This window comes from Candoia aspera, chromosome 15 (assembly GCF_035149785.1).
Source record: "Candoia aspera isolate rCanAsp1 chromosome 15, rCanAsp1.hap2, whole genome shotgun sequence".
In the NCBI taxonomy this organism is placed as follows: Eukaryota; Metazoa; Chordata; class Lepidosauria; order Squamata; family Boidae; genus Candoia; species Candoia aspera.
This window is the reverse complement of record NC_086167.1, coordinates 13,054,605-13,072,968: the sequence shown is the minus strand read 5'-3', so window position 1 is coordinate 13,072,968 and position 18,364 is coordinate 13,054,605. Positions and strand designations below refer to the sequence as shown.

General features: G+C 41.0%; 1 protein-coding gene across 2 annotated transcripts in view; it reads left to right on the top strand.

The window, feature by feature from the left end:
- Positions 1 to 5,828: 5,828 nt before the first annotated feature.
- Positions 5,829 to 18,364, top strand: part of ADGRD1 (adhesion G protein-coupled receptor D1) — a 114,239-nt gene continuing 101,703 nt past the window's right edge. The window contains exons 1-9 of one of the 2 annotated variants that reach the window (XM_063315563.1): positions 5,829 to 6,192; positions 6,296 to 6,332; positions 8,846 to 8,929; positions 10,553 to 10,648; positions 11,737 to 11,859; positions 13,404 to 13,580; positions 14,504 to 14,758; positions 15,797 to 15,861; positions 16,845 to 17,000. In XM_063315563.1, the coding sequence (XP_063171633.1) occupies positions 6,139 to 6,192; positions 6,296 to 6,332; positions 8,846 to 8,929; positions 10,553 to 10,648; positions 11,737 to 11,859; positions 13,404 to 13,580; positions 14,504 to 14,758; positions 15,797 to 15,861; positions 16,845 to 17,000 (1,047 nt within the window). In that variant the 5' untranslated portion in view covers positions 5,829 to 6,138. The remainder of the gene's footprint in view (positions 6,193 to 6,295; positions 6,333 to 8,845; positions 8,930 to 10,552; positions 10,649 to 11,736; positions 11,860 to 13,403; positions 13,581 to 14,503; positions 14,759 to 15,796; positions 15,862 to 16,844; positions 17,001 to 18,364) is intronic. The other variant, XM_063315564.1, reaches the window with a different exon arrangement.

Below are 18,364 nucleotides of genomic sequence, written 5' to 3'. Positions count from 1 at the left end.
GCATCGTACAGTGTCACCAATACTGCTTATTATTATTTTCTTGGTAGTGTGATGGAAAAGGAAATTTGCAGAAGAAAGGGCTGGAGCTCAGTGGTAGGATACATATCCTGCATGTAAAAAACCCCAGTCCTGGTCCAGTTCTTAGTGTTTCCATGTGCCTTCAAAGGGTGATGTTATAATGTGATGTGAATAGAAAGGATAATGTGAGGTGTGCTCTAGAAGGAGCTAAGTCTTACCACAACAAACATGGTTTGTTTCCTGTGGGGTTTTTTTTTTTGGAAATAAGCAGGAAACCATGCTCATCATGACTGGCAATTTCCCACTGAATTTCAGCCGGGTGATGCCAAAGTCTTTAGCAGTTACTAAGCTTAGTTGCATAATCCCTGCAGGATGCACTGATTACTCATTCCTGCTTTATGGTTCTGGGGGTGGGAAGGCTCAGATTTTCTTGGAATACAAGAAGCACTTTGCTGGATCATCCCAAATGCCTCTTGAAATCATCCTTGGATTTAGTCCAACCAACATGAAGCAACCCCTTTCATGCAATCATAGAATGTAAAAGTTAGAGGAATCTTGGAAATCATCTAATGCAGGGTTTTTCAAACTTGGCAACTTTGAGATGGGTGGACTCCAACTTCCAGAATTCCCCAGCCAGCACTGAAGCTGAAGTCCATACATCTCAAAGTTGCCAGGTTTGAGAAACACTGATTTGCAGAATGCTATTGTGTTTATATTGTAATCAAAAGCTTTACATGGGCACTTGCTTGGTCACTGTAGGAATAGAAGGCAGCGCTGGCTGGGGAATTCTGGGAGTTGAAGTCCATACATCTCAAAGTTGCCAGGTTTGAGAAACACTGATTTGCAGAATGCTATTGTGTTTATATTGTAATCAAAAGCTTTACATGGGCACTTGCTTGGTCACTGTAGGAATAGAAGGCAGCGCTGGCTGGGGAATTCTGGGAGTTGAAGTCCATACATCTCAAAGTTGCCAGGTTTGAGAAACACTGATTTGCAGAATGCTATTGTGTTTATATTGTAAGCAAAAGCTTTACATGGGCACTTGCTTGGTCACTGTAGGAATAGAAGGCAGTGCTGGCTGGGGAATTCTGGGAGTTGAAGTCCATACATCTCAAAGTTGCCAGGTTTGAGAAACACCAATCTAATGCAAACCATTACCCATTGTAGGAATTTACACACACACACACACATTTGCACATTCCCCCAATTCAGAATCAGACCTGCCAATGACGTTAGTGGATTTATTTCATGTTTATTTCCATCATCGCATGGAACCTTTTTACCGGTGGTTCTTTTTTTTTTTTCCCCTCCTGTTTCATTTCTTCAATCTAAGTAGCGGAACTGAATTTGTAATGCAACTTGCTGGATTTTCCCTTTAGCGCAATTAATTTCCACACTGTTCTTTTCACCTTGAAGGGCAGCAGGACAATGGATTTGGAAGGGAAGGGAACGCAAAGCCATCAGTGTGAGCAGTAACGGCTGGTGCTTGGTCTAGCAGAAAATGTTTTTCTAATTGCAAATATCTGAAGTTGCAGTTGTGTGATAACCACAGCAACAAAAACCTCAAGTGCTGCTGGCTTTGGGGCAAATATAGACTGGGGAAGATAATTTGGACACAGCTGTTTTAATATTGGCGTGTTTGACTGCAAGTTGCATAATCAGGATAGGCCATGAAGACAAGTGGGACTCAAACCTTCCTCCATGAATGTTAGAATAAATGCAGGAACATTGGTTTCTTGATTTTTTTTTTAATGATTTTTCATCTTCTGCAAAAAAAACTTCTATTTTTTTCCCCTCTTTGTCCAGTGTTTTAGAATTTCTTCAGGAGTGGGAAAAGGTGTGGTGGGTGGATATAGAAGGTGGGTTGCTCCGCAGACCCAAAAAAGGTGGGGCAAGAGGAATGGGAGTTGCAAATAGATTTGCATTGCAGTAATTGGGAAAAGAACAATCAGCAATCTTGGAAATTAATCATTTCCTCTGTTTAAATTCATTATTAAAAGAAATGATGTGGTCCAAGATATCTTGGTTGGCCACTGGGAGACGAGACTGCTGGGCCAGCGGTCTGATCCAGCAGGGCAAAGCTGATGTCCTGATATTCTTATGCTGTTGTTGTTGTTGTTGTTGTTATTATTATTATTCCTTAATTCAATTGCATCTGCTATGACTGCAACCCTTGATTTCTCCTTCTCCTTCTCCTTCTCCTTCTCCTTCTCCTTCTCCTTCTCCTTCTCCTTCTCCTTCTTTTAATGGGGTGTTTCTCCTAACAGGTTAAATACAAGCAACTTTTTTTGTTTGTTTGTTTCCCTGGAAAGTTGTAGTTTTAAGTTAGAAAATCAAACATTAGAACCATCATTCATTTATGTGGATTTTAGAAGTCTTTTCCCCCTCCTGGGACTCGCTGTAATTTACTCATTAATCATCTCCAGTTGAGTTGATTAGTTGGATAGGGTTTTTAAAAACCTCTTTTCTTTTAGATTTCAGAGCCGTCAAAGAGATGGGGATATTAGATCATTTCTAAGTGAAGTTTAACAACTAGAAGACCAAATGACTTAAGTTGTCTTTTTTTTCCCTCCCTTCAAGGATGTTGGTTAAATATTATGACGTCCCTGATGCATTCCACTGTTTTGGACAACTTTATCAAGAGATAAATAATGAGAATAAAATGCCTTTTAGGAAAACTGTACTACAAATGCCGCCATACATGCCATGAAATAATTTTTATACAATATATTTTATATACAGGAATTTATGTCTTTTCTGCAATCAGGAATGAAGTGGTGGTGGCATTTTCCAAACCTGGAATATTAGTCTTTTCTTTCCTGGTGCGGCTTTTGTTGGCTGACAAAATTGGCTCATTTTCTGGTATTCTCGGAGATAGACAGATAAATCAATCTCAGAAGAGGTCTGGTGCAAAGAAAGTTTTGAAACCAAACCAGAACATTTCTTTGTATTAGCTCATCAGCCATATGTTTATGTTTATTTTTAAAAAAGCAAAAACCAAACAGCCCGTTTCTTTTTCTGAACCCCCCCCCCGAGAGAGATTGTGCTTCTCTCACTTAAGATAATTGTGTACTTCATACAGCAAGTTGATTGAATCCCCTCCACCACCAGAGAAACCTTCTGTGGACGGAGTGAAAAAGTTAAGAATTAAAACACTTAAAAAAGAAAATAACCCAGGAGCCTTATTTATCAGCGAAGTTCTCAATTTTCCTGCAGGCTCCCCACATCGTGCTAAGGCATCGTGGGACATCTGATCTTAGCCAATCACTGATTTGGAACCATGGTTTATGGTTGGAGTACCATGTATGAGAGAGTCAGTTAGAAACTGGGAGACCATGAGTTCTAGTCCTGCCTTAGGCATGAAGCCAATTGGGTGACCTTGGGCTGGTCACTCCCTCTCAGCCCTACGAAGGAGGCAATGGCAAACCACTTCTGAAATCTTGCCAAGAAAACTGCAGGGACTTGTTCATGTAGTCCCTAGGAGTCAAGAATGACTCAAAGGCAAAGAGTGGTTAAAGTATAAAGTTAAAGTATAAAGCATAGTGGTTAAAGGCACCAGGCAGGAAACTGGGAGACTGTGAGTTCTGGTCCTGCCTTAGGCACATAGCTAATTGAGTGACCTTGGGCCAGCCACCCTCTCTCAGTCCTAGGAAGCAGGCAATGGCAAACCACTTCTGAAATCTTCCTGCCTAAGGTGGGACTAGAACTCACAGTCTCCTGGTTTCTAGCCTGCCGCTTTAACCACTACACCAAACTGGCTCTCTAGTCCAGATTTGGTTGCCCTAAAGTAGTCCACGCGCAGAGCTCTGCTTTCATGGATCTGCCTCTCAAGCTGGATGCAATCTACCCTTACAGAAAAACGCTCCTTGTCTCTGAGTTTTGTTTTCAAAGATTCTAGATTAAATGTGTTGCATCTGCTTCATTGCATTCTCGTTTGGATGGTTCCAAGTCTGGTGATTTGTGCTCACTGTGAATCATCGCTGCACTGTCCATTAATTTAGCAACTTGCTCGTTCTGCTTGCTTCTGGGTACCCATTAGATTTCCACTCTGGATGACGAAAGCAAAATAGACCCTATATTTCTGTCTTGTTTCTGCTTCCCCCCACCTTCCTTACACTGTACTTTCATGGTTCTGCCTGAGGGTGGTGCACTTGAGCAACTAATGAAACAGACATAGGTTGGATTATTTTCTACAACTGGGAAAGGTTCTGATAATAGATAAAGCCTATGCCCAATATACAAGCCTGCATAATGGACTGCTGATGCCATCTTCCTTGATGTCCTCCTGATACGAACCAAGAAACTGGAGTTAATGCTGGTTTTCAGCTAATTGGGATCCCTGGGTCATTTACAGCAGGAAACCTGCAGATTTAAGGGGTACGTTACTGCACCATTAAACCAAGCCTCCAGCTTTTGGCTTTGTGGTGGACTCTACCCCATCATCACGGCTGATACAAAATTCAGTTGATGGTTCACCAATCAGTGTCAGTTCTGGATCTGAATTTGCAAAGGCCAAGCCTCTCCAATATCACAATTAAGGCACACTTTCCTTGACTCCCTCTGCTCAGTAGCTTGACATTCTCCTGAAATTTTTGATCAGCCTCAGGCATGGGTGGTACCCCTGCAATCCCAAATATCTGAAGGGCACCAACTTCGTTCCCCTGTATGTGTCTGTCTGCATCCATTAACAAAATCCCAACATTATCCCCAGGGGAGAACTTGGAAGAAGCTGAGGACGATGCTTCAGGGTGAACAGAGAGTGTTTCTGCTCCATAGGAAGAGAACTTTTATACTTGACACTACAGGTACTCCTTGCTTAACGACCACAATTGGGACTGGAATGTCATTTGCGAAGCAAAGCGGTCATTAAGTGAATCTGACCCGATTTTACGACCTTTTTGCAGTGGTTGTTAAGTGAATCACTGAGGGTGTTAAGCAACTGGCCATTGGTCATTAAGTGAATCATGTAGTTCCCCATTGATTTTCCTTGCCAGAAGCTGGCTGGGAGTGTAAAAATTAGTAATCACATGACCACAGGACGCTGCAATGGTCATAAATGTGAACTGGTTGCCAAGTGCCCAAATTGTGATCATGTGACCACGGGGACGCTGCAACGGTTATAAGTGTGAGGATCGGTCATAAGTCGGTTTTTTCAGCACTGTGGGAAGTCCGAACCGTCACTAAATGAATGATTTTTAAGCGAGGACTAATTGTAGATACCCTTTGCCTTTGCTACTGAATAAGCATCTGTAGGATTGTCCTCAAAAATCCTTTTTCTCTGCCTCAAAGAAAGCACACACCCTCAACTCTAATTCATCATTTTTAAAATCCTAAATCTAGCTCTTGGTTCCTTCTCACAATGTCTCTGTTTTGTTTCCCTGGGCTATCTTCACATCTTCTGAATCTCCTGTTCTCTTTCTAACTGACTGGTGCTAGGACCCAGAAAATGAAGTGACTTGTTGGTAATGTGATATAAATAGAGTAACCCAAATGGGACAAAGTTTGAGAAGAAAGTATGACATCATTTTGATTTTCTCTACACTCAGTCAGGACAGGGGTGGAGGTGTGTATCCCCGAGGCCATCAGATTTTGCCAACGAATAAGCAACTTCTCTTCCCAAAATCTTCCCCCCGAAAGAAGAAATATTTAAAATCTTTACGGCTCAAAGGCAACTCCCTTTTTTTTAAAGTAAGCCAAATTCCATTTCCACCCACCGACATCTGATAAAACGAAGACAAATCTAAAAAAGGAACCAAGTTAGAGAAAGTTGAAGACAAGAAGCTTGCATCTGTAATCACCCCAAGTTTTTTCATTTGCAACTATTTCTCCTGCCTTTTTCTGCTGGAATGTATTTATCAGCCACAAAAGGACTCCACCTTTTGAAACCTTAATTCTTGGATATCAGGAAAGAGTTGTGTTTTTTTTCCCCCTTCCTTCCCACAAACCAGTCAATGGAACGGGCTTGCTGTGCAGCTGATTAGAAAATACCCTTTAAAAAGAAGACAAGGTGGTGATGAAAAACTGCTAGTTTTATTATTAATAGTATTATTCTTCCTGTGATCCGAGATCTCATCAGATAACTTTGTTTTGGCTTTATTGTTTGCGAGAAGAAAAGCAGCCATGGTGAATTGGCTAGTGCGACTTGGTTATCTCTTTTTGTGGATTTTATTTCAGGTAATTGTCTCAAAAACCTGTGGGTTTTTTATTCTTCTCATCTTTGGACACTTTTTCTCCTCTGTATCCTATTCACATATCTGTATATATTTTCAACACACAGGTACCCAGAACTCATACTTGGCTACAAAAACACCCTGGTAAGGAAACTTTGCTTTCTTGAAACTATGAAAACCTTTATAATGGCTGCAGACCTGTGTTTCATTAAGAAATGCCCCCCCAGCAAAAAATCATTTTTAGGTGGATGGTTGAGGGACACCAAATGCAAGGTGAAATAGCATTTTTAATGTTGCATTTGCTTGGGATGTCAACTTATGTTGGGTCTCACCAAGTCAGAAGTTTTCTGCTTATGCCTTGAAAACCAAAGTAGGGGGGATTTGGGGGGTTATAAAGACAGCTCTCAAAATGGGGGGGACTTATAAAATAATAGTGGCAGTGTTAGTCTACTGGGAGCTCTGAGTCCAAGTCTCTACTCAACCACAGTGTATGTTTGGCAACTCTGCAGAGTTTGAACGTTGGCAGACTAACCTACTTGAGATGGTCATGATGCAAAGGAAATAAAGGAATGGTTAATGCTAGCAAACAGACCCCGAGATTAATTTTAAAGCAGGAATGGAGAACCTGTAGCTTTCCAGGTGTGGCTGAGGTGAACCTGCCCTTTCTGTCCCTCACGAGATCCATCTTTTGCAGGTGGCTGAGCTATCTTTGGCAAACCGCACTACGGAGTTATTTTTAAATTTGGCATTCAGGATCCTGATCCTAAATTGTTAGGGATTAATTTTTTCCCCTTTCCTTTCAAATGGAGCTTAAAACATTTTTTTTGACTTACCTGAAAGTTTGCTTTTTCTTGACTTCTCAGTTTGATTTTAGATGAAAAGGAATGCAGGCTTATAAAACAGATTTACTATAGGGTCAGCCCTACCCTTAGGCAAAGTGACCTTCTAACTTTGGGCATCAGATGATGGTCAAGACTGGTAATAATGGAAGTTCTCATGAACCTCTCTGTTTTTTTCCCCTCTGTCCTGAACTCCCTAAAACAAGAGTTTTCATTTTCATGAAAAGGGCATAAAGAAGTTGGAAATAGGTAGGATTCCCTTCCTAAGTATATAGCTGGCTTTGTTTTTAATCCTAATCGAGGAAGCTAATGGTCCTTACACCAGTTTATTTTAGCTGAAAAAGGATCTCAACCTCACTGCTTCCCTTCCCACCTTGTAGGCACCAGCCTTCATGAATCACAGGGAGAAGTTTGATCCACCAGAGGAAAAAACTTGTGATTTATATTAACTGGGGATCTGCATCTTTACAAGGTTTCTGGAATGCTTGGACAGCACAAGTTCACCGCACAATCATTGGGGCTCGAAGTGTTATAACCTCACAACTTGATTATGAGGTTTTTTGTTTTTGTTTTTTTAAATCCCCTACCATATTTTTTGGCAAGCTTTCTATCTCTTTCTCGGAACTCCCTTCTGGGGTGCCAGGAAGTGATCAAGCAATAAAACCAAAGTTTAAGGGGAATATGTTATGTGTCTTGATTGTTTCAGAGCAAGCTTCTGAGGCTAAAAATATTCATTGTACTAAGCTCCCATTTTTAAGCAAAGCTGAGGAAGCCTATCCTGATGTTGCTGGACTCCAACTCCTATTAGCCCAGCTGGCATTGTCAATGGGTGGGGATGATGGGAGCTATAACTCTCTCCTTGCTTCCTGTAGCAGTATATTCTGTCATTCCACCCTGGCAGGGTTTCACACTGAACATCTGAGTGCAAAGATTTATGATTTTCTGCTCCTCTTTATGAGCCAAAGATCTCTACCACACTTGTGGATTTAACACTTGTATTGCTTGAGCATTTATACCGCACCATGAAGTATTAAAGTCATCCTTAGCTGATACAATCTTTGCTTCTCAGGGTTGCTGAGTGGGGGGGCTTTAACTTGGTGGCAGAGCAGAAGCAGACAGGGAAGATCTGACGTTCATTAGTTTTGCCTTATGAGCCAAAGTCCCCATGTTCAGTCCTTGTCATATTCAGACATGCATCTTTCCCCAGCCTGGTTGTCTCCAGATCTGTTGGATGAACTTCCATGTTTGGGTGGAAGTTCTGAGAGGCTACTTGCAACACACAGCTCAAGGAAGCCTCACTTAGGGTGAGCCAGATCAGCATCTAGCCAAGATAAGTTATTCATATCATAGTAGGTCGGATTAAGTAATGAGATGGAGCTCTAGAACGACCCAGGAGACAAGACAAGAATCTATGTCTATTACTGAGCTCAGAAAGACCTTCTTGGCCCAGAACAGCTCAATCTGCAGAAGATCTTTTTTATAGAGGGATGCAGTCTCCAACCTTAATCATAAAAAAACCTATAAAAATGCTTCTTTGAAAAGCCAATGAATTGTTGTGTGGGGTAGGAGCTGCCTGGAATCTTCTCAAAAGATAGTGCACACCAACTGGTCCTAGCAGAGTTAAAAACAGAGGAAGCAAGAACGCTTCCTTCCATCTTCAGGTCCGTGTTCTGAGCATTTTCGAATTTAAAATCTAACTCAAGGGAAGCAAAAATGGATCGAAGCAGAGGGGAGGGGAAGGTAAACAGAGAAGTAGCAAGCCAGTTGTTTGAGTTCCCACAAAGGGGTGACCTTGGTTGTGTTGTACTTTCTTGACAGGCTTCGACGTTCTCGCCCAAGCATCGCATTATTGGCCTCTGGAGACGGTGGAAGGCATCCATGAATTGCAAGACATGAATGGAGGTAGACTGAAGAAGGGTGGCCTCCCAGGAATAAGTTTTGATTTTTGTGAAAATCAGAGCACCAGAAGGTGCAGGATATGTGCTGTGTGGACACCCTTTTGCTTCGCGCTAGTGATCCAGTGAAGACAGGGGATTCCACCACCTTCCCTTTCCCCCTTTTTAAGATGTCTCTCAGGCTAAAACAAATGGGCAGCTTGCTTCATGATCAAAAGTCCTGTTGGAGTTGGCTGGTACAGAGAGGGAGGAAAAGGAGAGACCACTGAGGTTCCAATATATGTATTATATAGATCTATATGTGGTATTCCATGTAACTATTTGCCTATAGATCTATCTTTAGATCACATGCTTCCAAAGGTGCTGTGGGGCTCCATGCAAGCCAACTGAGTTACTTCTGAGCAAACAGTCTTGAGATTGGACTGATTGTGTTGTTTTGGTAGTATAAGTGGACCCACCGTGTATGGAGTTTCAAGAAGATTTGGGTCCATTGATGCTGGAGATTACCCACTCCTGATTGTGCATCTCTACAGCTTTGAGGGATACCATCCATTGATATTCCTTCCCACCCTTGCCATTTCTATCCATCACACATTCATGCCATTCGCTCCACCTTTCTTGCTCATCAGTCCTCGATACATCATCAGCTTTGCCTGCCGCACTGATCCATTTTTTTTGTGTGCTTGTGTGTTCAGCATCTTCACAAAGCCAATTCCAGCTCCATCTCTCTCAATGGCTCGCTTTTGCGGAGATTGGTATTTTCAAATTGGCTTTAGAGAGACCAAAGGCCCATATGGTACTCATGGTATCCTTTTGCTGCAGCAAAACAATTGCAGAACAGAATGTCCAGTGTGTGGTTTTTTTTTTAGCATAAACTGTAAATGGCTTTAACGGTGATTGACCGTGAAATATAAATGGGAGATTCTGAGTCAATTAGCAACAGTTCCTTTTATTTCAGAGGGTTGAAATGATGAGTACTGGTGATTATGTAGCCATAGTGTTCATTCATGTGCATACAGCTCACATCTACTTATTACACCTATTTTTGATTAATCAAGGTCCAGAGAATATTCTTTCTGGGTCAAGCTTCAAGGTTTTATAGTGCAGGAACATCCAGAAGACTATTGGATCCCTGATCCTGGTTTCTGGATCTTTCCCACATTCTCCTGGAGCAGTGCGGTGCCATACTCAGATGTAATGCCCAATAGATACTCAATTGTTAACTTAAGGTCCTTCTGCCATATATGGGCATATATGGTGTGAGCATTGCTGATCTTGAAAACCCCACCATAGCTTGGCAGAATCAACTGGGTAGAATTTGGAGATCGATCAGCCACCAAGCATTTGGGTTTTCTTGAGCATGCATTATCCTTGTCTACCTGTGAGACCCCATTTTTTTAAAAAACATGGGGCATTTTTCTCAGATAGGACAGATTATTTTTCCATGTACGTAAGCTAGCCCCTTTCTAGGGGTGACCTGGGAGGGGGGAGATTTCGGCATGATTCAGTGATGGTGTTGATGCTTTCCTACCTTGAGAGATATGGCCTGGTTGATTCATATCCACCTTGCTTGTGTTCATGGTGTTTCTTTTCCATTTTTGTTTCTTTGTTTCTTTCTCGTCTCATGCAGCACTAAGAGCCCACAACTTCACTGTGCTTCATTACCATAATTCTACTTTTGTTTATACCAATGATTCCATCTACTCTAACTTCTCTGCAACTGTAGGTGAGAATTCCAGATCATCCTTTTCTATTTGTCAAGCCTGGCCATTCAGCTTAAATGTTGCTTTTGGGTACTCAGCTCCACTTTGAAGAGGTTTTTGATCTTGAAACCCAGTTTGGTTGAAAGATCAGCTTCTTTTCTTTCTTTCAAACATAGAGCTTAATGGAAATTTGGGGATAGCTCTAGAGAACCAAAACTAAATAGCTCTAAGGCAAAACTACAGATGGCCTCTTGGGCCCATCCACTTGTACGACGGTAAGATATCGTTGTCACGGCTGCTGCAGTTCCTGGTTGCCAAAATTCTATAAAATTAAAGACATAACCCCTATTTGTCCATCTTCCTGATTTATACTTTAACATTATGCACCAGCCAAGCCAGTTATGGCTTGTTCAACAAACCCAGGGTCAAAAGAAAATCTGAGTTTGATTTGATTGTGCAAATGTACAGGTAGTCCTCGCTTAACAACCACAATTGGGACGGGAATTTAGGTTGCTAAGCAATGCGGCTGTTAAGTGAACCTGGACCCGATTTTACAACAATTTTGTGGTGGTCGTTAAGCGAATCACATGGTTCCCTATTGATTTTGTTTATCGGAAGCTGGCTGGGAAGATCGAAAATGGCAATCACGTGACCGCAGGGACATCACAATGGTTGTAAGTGTGAGGAACAACAGTAAGTCATTTTTTCACTGCCGTTGTAACTCCAGAGGGTCACTAAATGAACAGTCATTAAGTGAGGACTATCTGTACCTGTATTTCCTCAACATTAGTCACAGAAGTCCATAGCATTTCCTTCTCCTTTCAGCCAGCCTGTTTCATATGAGATCCCAAGTTTCCTTGCTTCTATCTCAACCTTAGGGGAAACCCAGCCCACTTCATTGAGAACTTGAGGAATTTGGAAATGGTTCCCCATGAATGGCTGGAAGAAGAAGCAGGGGCCCTGGCATTGAGTTTACAGAGTCCTGGAGACTGGGATCAGGGCAGGTGGAAAAATACTAAAAATTGCTCGGCTCATCCTTCTAAGTGGTGGGGCTAACCAGAATATTTTAAAAGTTGCACATTTTAATGTTTTCCCCCTTTATCTTCCTTAGATATTGTAGAAGGAATTGTAAACAAAGGTATCTATATTCCGGATGTCAAAGGAGTAACATTTCTTCTTTTTGGAAGCGATCAAAACTCTTGCATTATTAACCCAGAATTTTGTGAGCCTGAAGGTTAGTAGGCAATTACCCCATCGCGGTGGTTTTTATGTATGTTAATATTTTATTTTATTTTATTTTATTTTACTCATTTTATTTTATTCAAGCAGCACCACGGGGGGAGGGGGGAGAAGAAAATATCACCTAGCAACATTTTAAGGCAATAATAAAATTTCTTCCAGTTGTTAGCAATATGTAAATTGTGCTTGCTGTTTACATCCAAGTTATTTGCTTAGGAAATGGGAAAGCGGCCTGCTGAATAAATTATGCATATTTGTTTATGACTGCAACTAACCATGGGCTGAAAATGATGGCACTGGGATCAGGAATTCCCCAGATAGATTTCAACCAGAGCTTGCATCTAATAGCTTTGTTTAGGACTTTCCTCTGTGGGTTGCAATAGCTTCCCCTTGGATCTGTCTTAATGCATCTTCAAAGCATCCTCTTAGGACCATGTTATCTTGTTTATTGGCCAAGTTATAAACTTTGCTGGATAAGAACAGTATTGGTTTAGGACGTGGAATATCTCTGAGGATCTGCGTACAGTTGCTTCTATCAAGGTCCAGGGTAATATCCTGCAAATCTGCTTTGACATTTCAACAGCATTGGTAATCCATTGTATCTTCTAGGGAGTATGAGGGAGTTAATCCATCCCCAGTTTAAACTCTGTAATGGTCTTAAAAGTGATAGCCAGGAATATGTTGGGTGGGGATAATTAATTCTGAGTGCTAACCCTCATTCTAATGATTTATATAAAAATAAGCAGACTTGCCATAACAGTGTGTGACAAGATGAATGTTTTCCTTCACATTATGATGAGAATATATCTAATATTGCACTTATGAATCAGTGGGCAAAGCAAAACTCAGTTACCCTTTGAGGGACATACTTCTGTCAAGTTGTACTATATATTTTTCCAAGTCTAAAAGATACATCTGCCTATGGATGGTTGAGAACATTGCTGATTTTGGTCACTCCAACAAAAAAGGCGTCCATTGAGCCAAATTTTTGCTGACAGGATTGTGTCCATTTCAAGAATCATATGCAAACATCTGATGGACATGTTCCACAAGTTTTTTTTTCTTTTTAACCAACCAACCTAGAATAATAAACATTTTTCTTTAAAAAAATGCAAGATAGTTTCCCTTTCAGGACACTTATTAGGGGAGATGAAGACAAAGTTAACACACTCACCCTTTCTTGGCCTAAGGGAGGATTGTACAAGTCAATATTTCACACTCCTGTTTCTTTCTGTGCCTAAAACCTGGGCTTGTGCAATCTATCATGCCCAACCTTCTCAATGGCGTGTCCTTGTTTCACAGCATAAAAATAGAAGAGAACCATGATGTCAAACATATCAGTCTGGCCTTTTGAGTTTTGCTGTGAAACACTAAGAAATGCTTGGATGTGTGTGTGTGTTCTTTTGCTTTTGAACACCCATCCTGATGTTGCTCATCCCAACTAATTCTTGCAAAAGATGTTTGAAAGCTCTCCCACCATTAATTCCATACTCGCCTGCTGAAAGACAATCCCTCTTCCATTTCTTGTGTTTCTTTTAGGTGTGACCTTCTCCTTTTTCTGGAAGACACAAGGATATCAGCTGAAGCCTGCCCCAGCATATGGGGATCAGGTCCTTTCTAATGGATTTAAAGTCTACTTCGGTGAACACAAAGGCTCCATAGAACTCTTTAACCGTCACATTTCCAAGAAGTGGGCAGCAACTTTCATTTCACCAGGTATTTTTCCCTTCTAGATGCATGAATTCGTTGAATAAATAGCTATAGTACATGATCAGAAGAAAATGTATTTATATGCCAGAAAGTATTTAAATGCAGTAAAGCAAAGCCTTGTGCTTTGAACCCAGGTAAAGAGAAGAATAACGTAACAGCCGCTAAATTAAGTGGCTTAATTGAAAATGGGCTGAAATAAATGCACTGATTTGTTTGGAAACATGCAGGCTTTATAATCATTTATATGTAATGATCATTATATCTATAGAAAACTGAGCCACCTGATATAGGAGGCACCCAGTAATATTCTAAAAACAACAAAAAGTAAGTGGGATGTTAAAACTACTCAGCTAACCTAAAGCTTCAACCATGGAAGGCAAGAAATCCATTGTTGGTTTCTGTGGGAAAGGTGATATAGAATTATTCTAAGAAAATTAAGAATTATGCACATCAGAGATGGCTGTCAGCCTCACGAGATAGTCCAGATAAGAAGTACATCCCAGAAGTAGGAGCCCTAACTTTATTGTAAGGTTTTATTAACAGAATCTTGCAAGTCTGAAGGGACATCTCTCCCCCTTCACTTTTATAGCCCAAGAAACTAGGGAGGGTCCTTTCTGAGATGCTTGCCACATCCACATTTCTGCTGTGGCTCAGCTGCCTCTTATCTGACCATTGACTAGTCTGCGACTCTTCCTCCTGCCTCCCAGGGTCACTCCCACATACCATTACAATGGCATAACTTAAATATCCATTGCTGAGGGCCAACCATGGGGTAAGGGGGTTGCCGTTATGCCTCATTTGTGAGGTTCTTCAGTGCATGAATGTTGTGGGGGACTGAATGAGCTTCTGCCTTGGTCCCAAGTTCCTCTCTAGGGTCCACACTGAGGGATTGGATCCCCAGTTTCTTACTACCTAGCTATGTTTTTTAGGTCCCCACTGGACTCATGTCTTGTTTACCTGGAAATCTGAAGGTGGTCTGAAAGTCTACATCAATGGGACTTTAAAAAACGTTGACGCCTACGGGAAACATTTCTACAGCTATGGTGACTTCAATTCCAATATGCTGTTGGGCTCCGAAGGCAATCAAGGAAAACGCTACATCCATGGAGCTTTTGATGAATTCGTCATATGGGAAAGAGTGCTCACACCAGATGAGATCGAGCAGTATTTTACAGCCGCTATCGGTAAGTTTGCTACATTCCACAAGGCTGGAGTTGAAAACCTTGGCTCGTTTGAATGCTCAGACAGAATGCTCAGTGTCCTCTGTGATATTACAGGAAGATGTCCTCTTCACAAGGGTTTGCAAAGTCTGGATAAGATGTCCGCGTTGTGACAGAGACGATGGTAAACCCTGAGAACAGCAAGAGATAATTAATCCTCATTTTTAGAGAGAAAACTGCCCTTTTAAGTATCTAGGGGTTAGATGACCTGTATAGGCTTCTGGCATAACCTGTACAGAGTCAGATCCTTTGTCCATCTTTCCCAGTACCGTCTGCTGTATCTAACAGCATCATCTTGTGCTTTCGGGCAGAACTGCCCCCTCTCCCCCATCATCTATTCTCAGATGAAAAGTCTGGGGATTTAACGTGGTTTTCCTGAAAGCAAACCATATATCCTCTTGCCAAACGGTGGCTTCCAGCAAGATTATCCTCATACTGAAAACACTGTACCGAGAAGCTCTTTTCATCAAGGAACTAGCTAGCCCAGCTATTTACACATGGCGTTGAATTCTCAGTGGCATTCTCTGGGCACCGAAGCACATTGCCCCAACACAGCAGCTTTTACATAACCCTGCCTCCTCCAGTTGATCTCTCGCATCCCCATCTGCTCTTGCATTGAATCTAGATCACCACGTTAGAACGCAACTTAGCAAAACATGACTTCACTTTGAAATGAATGATGGTGCAGAGAAGAAAGGAGCACTGTGTGTCCATACTGAGATAAATTCCTGAAAGCCAAGGTTGAGAAGCACTAAGTGCATGGGAAAGTACTTAAGGGAGGCGGTGCTTCTGAAAATAATTTGCTATCAAAGATATCCTGGTGGTGCCAACCATCTGTTCATTCAACAGACTGAGCAGGCGAGAACTGTAGTCAGTTTCACATTCAGTAATGGAACTTTTCTGCTGGGTAATGCCAAACTTTCCCCTGGAATATATCCCCCTCCCCAGTTCTCTGTATCAAAGGAAAAAATCATTTTTAATACTTCTTACTGTTATTTCTAGGTGACCAGTCTTTGCTTGCTTCAACATCTCCCTGGGGATGGCAAACAACAGCTACGCTTGCAGTGGTAGGTGCATTCCTGAAATTCTTTCCTTACGGGTTGCTTACGTTAGAGGGAAAAAAAAGTTATATCATTCCAAGTTTTCAGTCAGCTGAAAGAAGCGTCAGAGAAGTAACCCATAAGCTTTGGTCTTCACATAGGGTGCTGAAGACCTACTTTAGCTGTCTGGAAAGAGTTCAAAATCTATGCCAAATTATCATGTTTCCTACTGGTGTCAACAATAGTTCCACTCAATTTCTGCATCGATCTGTGAATTAAAAAAATGCATGAAAAGCTGCACTGTTTTGTTCATTTTGCCTTAGCTGGCCCACATTTGTAGGCAACGTTCCCTAAAATGCATCATTTGTACATATTGTGGTGTAGTGGTTAAAGTGATGGACTGGCCCAAGAAAGGTCCAGGTTCAGGGTTATAGATATTGTAGGAGCCGAAGGGAAATGGAGGCAATTCTAGATGTTGTGTAGCTGTGGAGACCTTTCATGGTTGAGATTAAAACCTTCTTCCGAGTTGGGTCAGGAAGAGAAATGAATTATTTTGACAGTGGAATTTTCACAAAGGAAATGCTGCAATAGAAGGGTGAATTAAGTAATTGGTTTCCACCGGTTTCCGAATTGTATTTTATTTCATTTTAACTGGAAACCACCTTTCAACTTTATTGATGGGTTGAAAGGCCAGATGGAATATTTGTAAAATAAACAGATAAAAATAAAATAAATGATCCAGGAAGTTTGGGATAATCCTCCTGTCAGAATAGATTTCCTTGTCACCCCAGAAAAAATTGGGATAAGGCCTGAAACTAAATGTATGCAAAACAAAATTAATTATCTAGCAAATGTATCTTTCTGAAAGTCTTTGGGTCAAAAAAGAGCCTTGTTTCCTCTGTCAATGTTGAGTCAAAGCCAATGTTGAAAAAAGGACATTTTATTCCAACATCCTTCACCCACAAAGAGCAGGACTTTTCAGTGCTTGTGATTTTGTGCTCATCTTACAGCTCTCCAGAAATGCCTACCAACCCATCATAATTAATCTCACCGAGGGAAAACATAATGTCCAGTATCCGTGTGCCACGTTGGACTATTTGCAAAACATTACATACTCCTTGCCTAATCAATCTCTCACAGCAAATATTGCGTACAATCTTACTGAGGTAATTTTTCTTCATCTGTTAATCAGCTTATTGGGGCCATTGACTAATTTTCAGAGGTAATTTCCCCCCATTTTTTAATCAACTTACTAAGGTAAATTTCTTTCATCCATTAATCAGCTTAGTAGGGTAACTGATCCATTTATAGAGGTAAATGTCATTTGGATATTAGTCAGTGCAGTGCGGGCACTCTCCTGTCATCTTTTAGTCAAATAGAACTGTTTTTATTTCTGCCTTATAGAAAGTAGAAAATGGTACTGGTAGATTGAGAAAAATGATGCAGAGAGAGCTTGGGCATCTGCCGGGGGGCAAGTGATATCACACGTGTTATGAGATCATTGATCTTGTCAAATTCATCATGATACCCTTGACATCAACATGGCTTCTACCAGGTGCCTAGGAAGATGGCATGGATGAATTGCAATCCAGCCTTTCAAATTTATAAAGAACAGACCCGTGACCCGTTGGGTCATTGTTTCAGAGATATTTCCTTACCAGATTCCTCAGTGCCAGAGCTTCTAGTGTTCTGCCTTCCCTGGAAAAAGTTCTTAAAATTTCATGGAGATATTCAGAGATGTACCTGCCTTGAAAACAGCCCGTGTCATTCATGTTGAACTGTACAGCACAGTCAAACATCAGGAGCTGACCACAGGAAATGTTTCATGACATTTTGTATTATGTCAGAAAATGTTTTATAAAATTTTCCAAATTTCAGTTCTGTGGGAACCATGGGTCCTGGATTTTGGATGCATTCTGTAAGTTGCCCATTTGAGGTAACTTGATTCAAAAATCGTTGCCCTACGATGCACCGTTTCACCCAGTTGAAGGTTACTGACAGACAAACAGAACACTTTTAATAGTATATAGATGAAACAGGATATCTATCTATCTATCACATTTCCATTCCATCCATCCATCCCTTGTCTAGTAGAAGAAACACATAGCACAGCTGCACAAATCAAGGAAAGAGTGCTATACTTTGTGTTTTTCATCTTTGGTAGCTGCCAGGATTGAAAATGATTTTTTCCAAGCTTGACTTTCATAAAGTTTTCTTTACCAAGATTTATTAAGATGAAAGCAGTCATTGTACAAAAATTTCAGCAAGAGAATTGTATTCAACTTAGAACCAACATATTTATGGCTATATTAGCATGGAGACTTCCTGAAACTTTTTCACACAGCTTTATGATGTACTGGACACAGAGGCATCTGCAAGGGATTGGGGGCATCAACAGCATCAAAATGGTTTCATAAGCTCAAAGTAGGTTCAGAATGAAATTTAGTCATGTATTTCATGCATGATTTTTATATCACAATTTGAAGAGACTGTGCAAAAACCAGTAGATGTAGAGTGATAGAAACTCCAC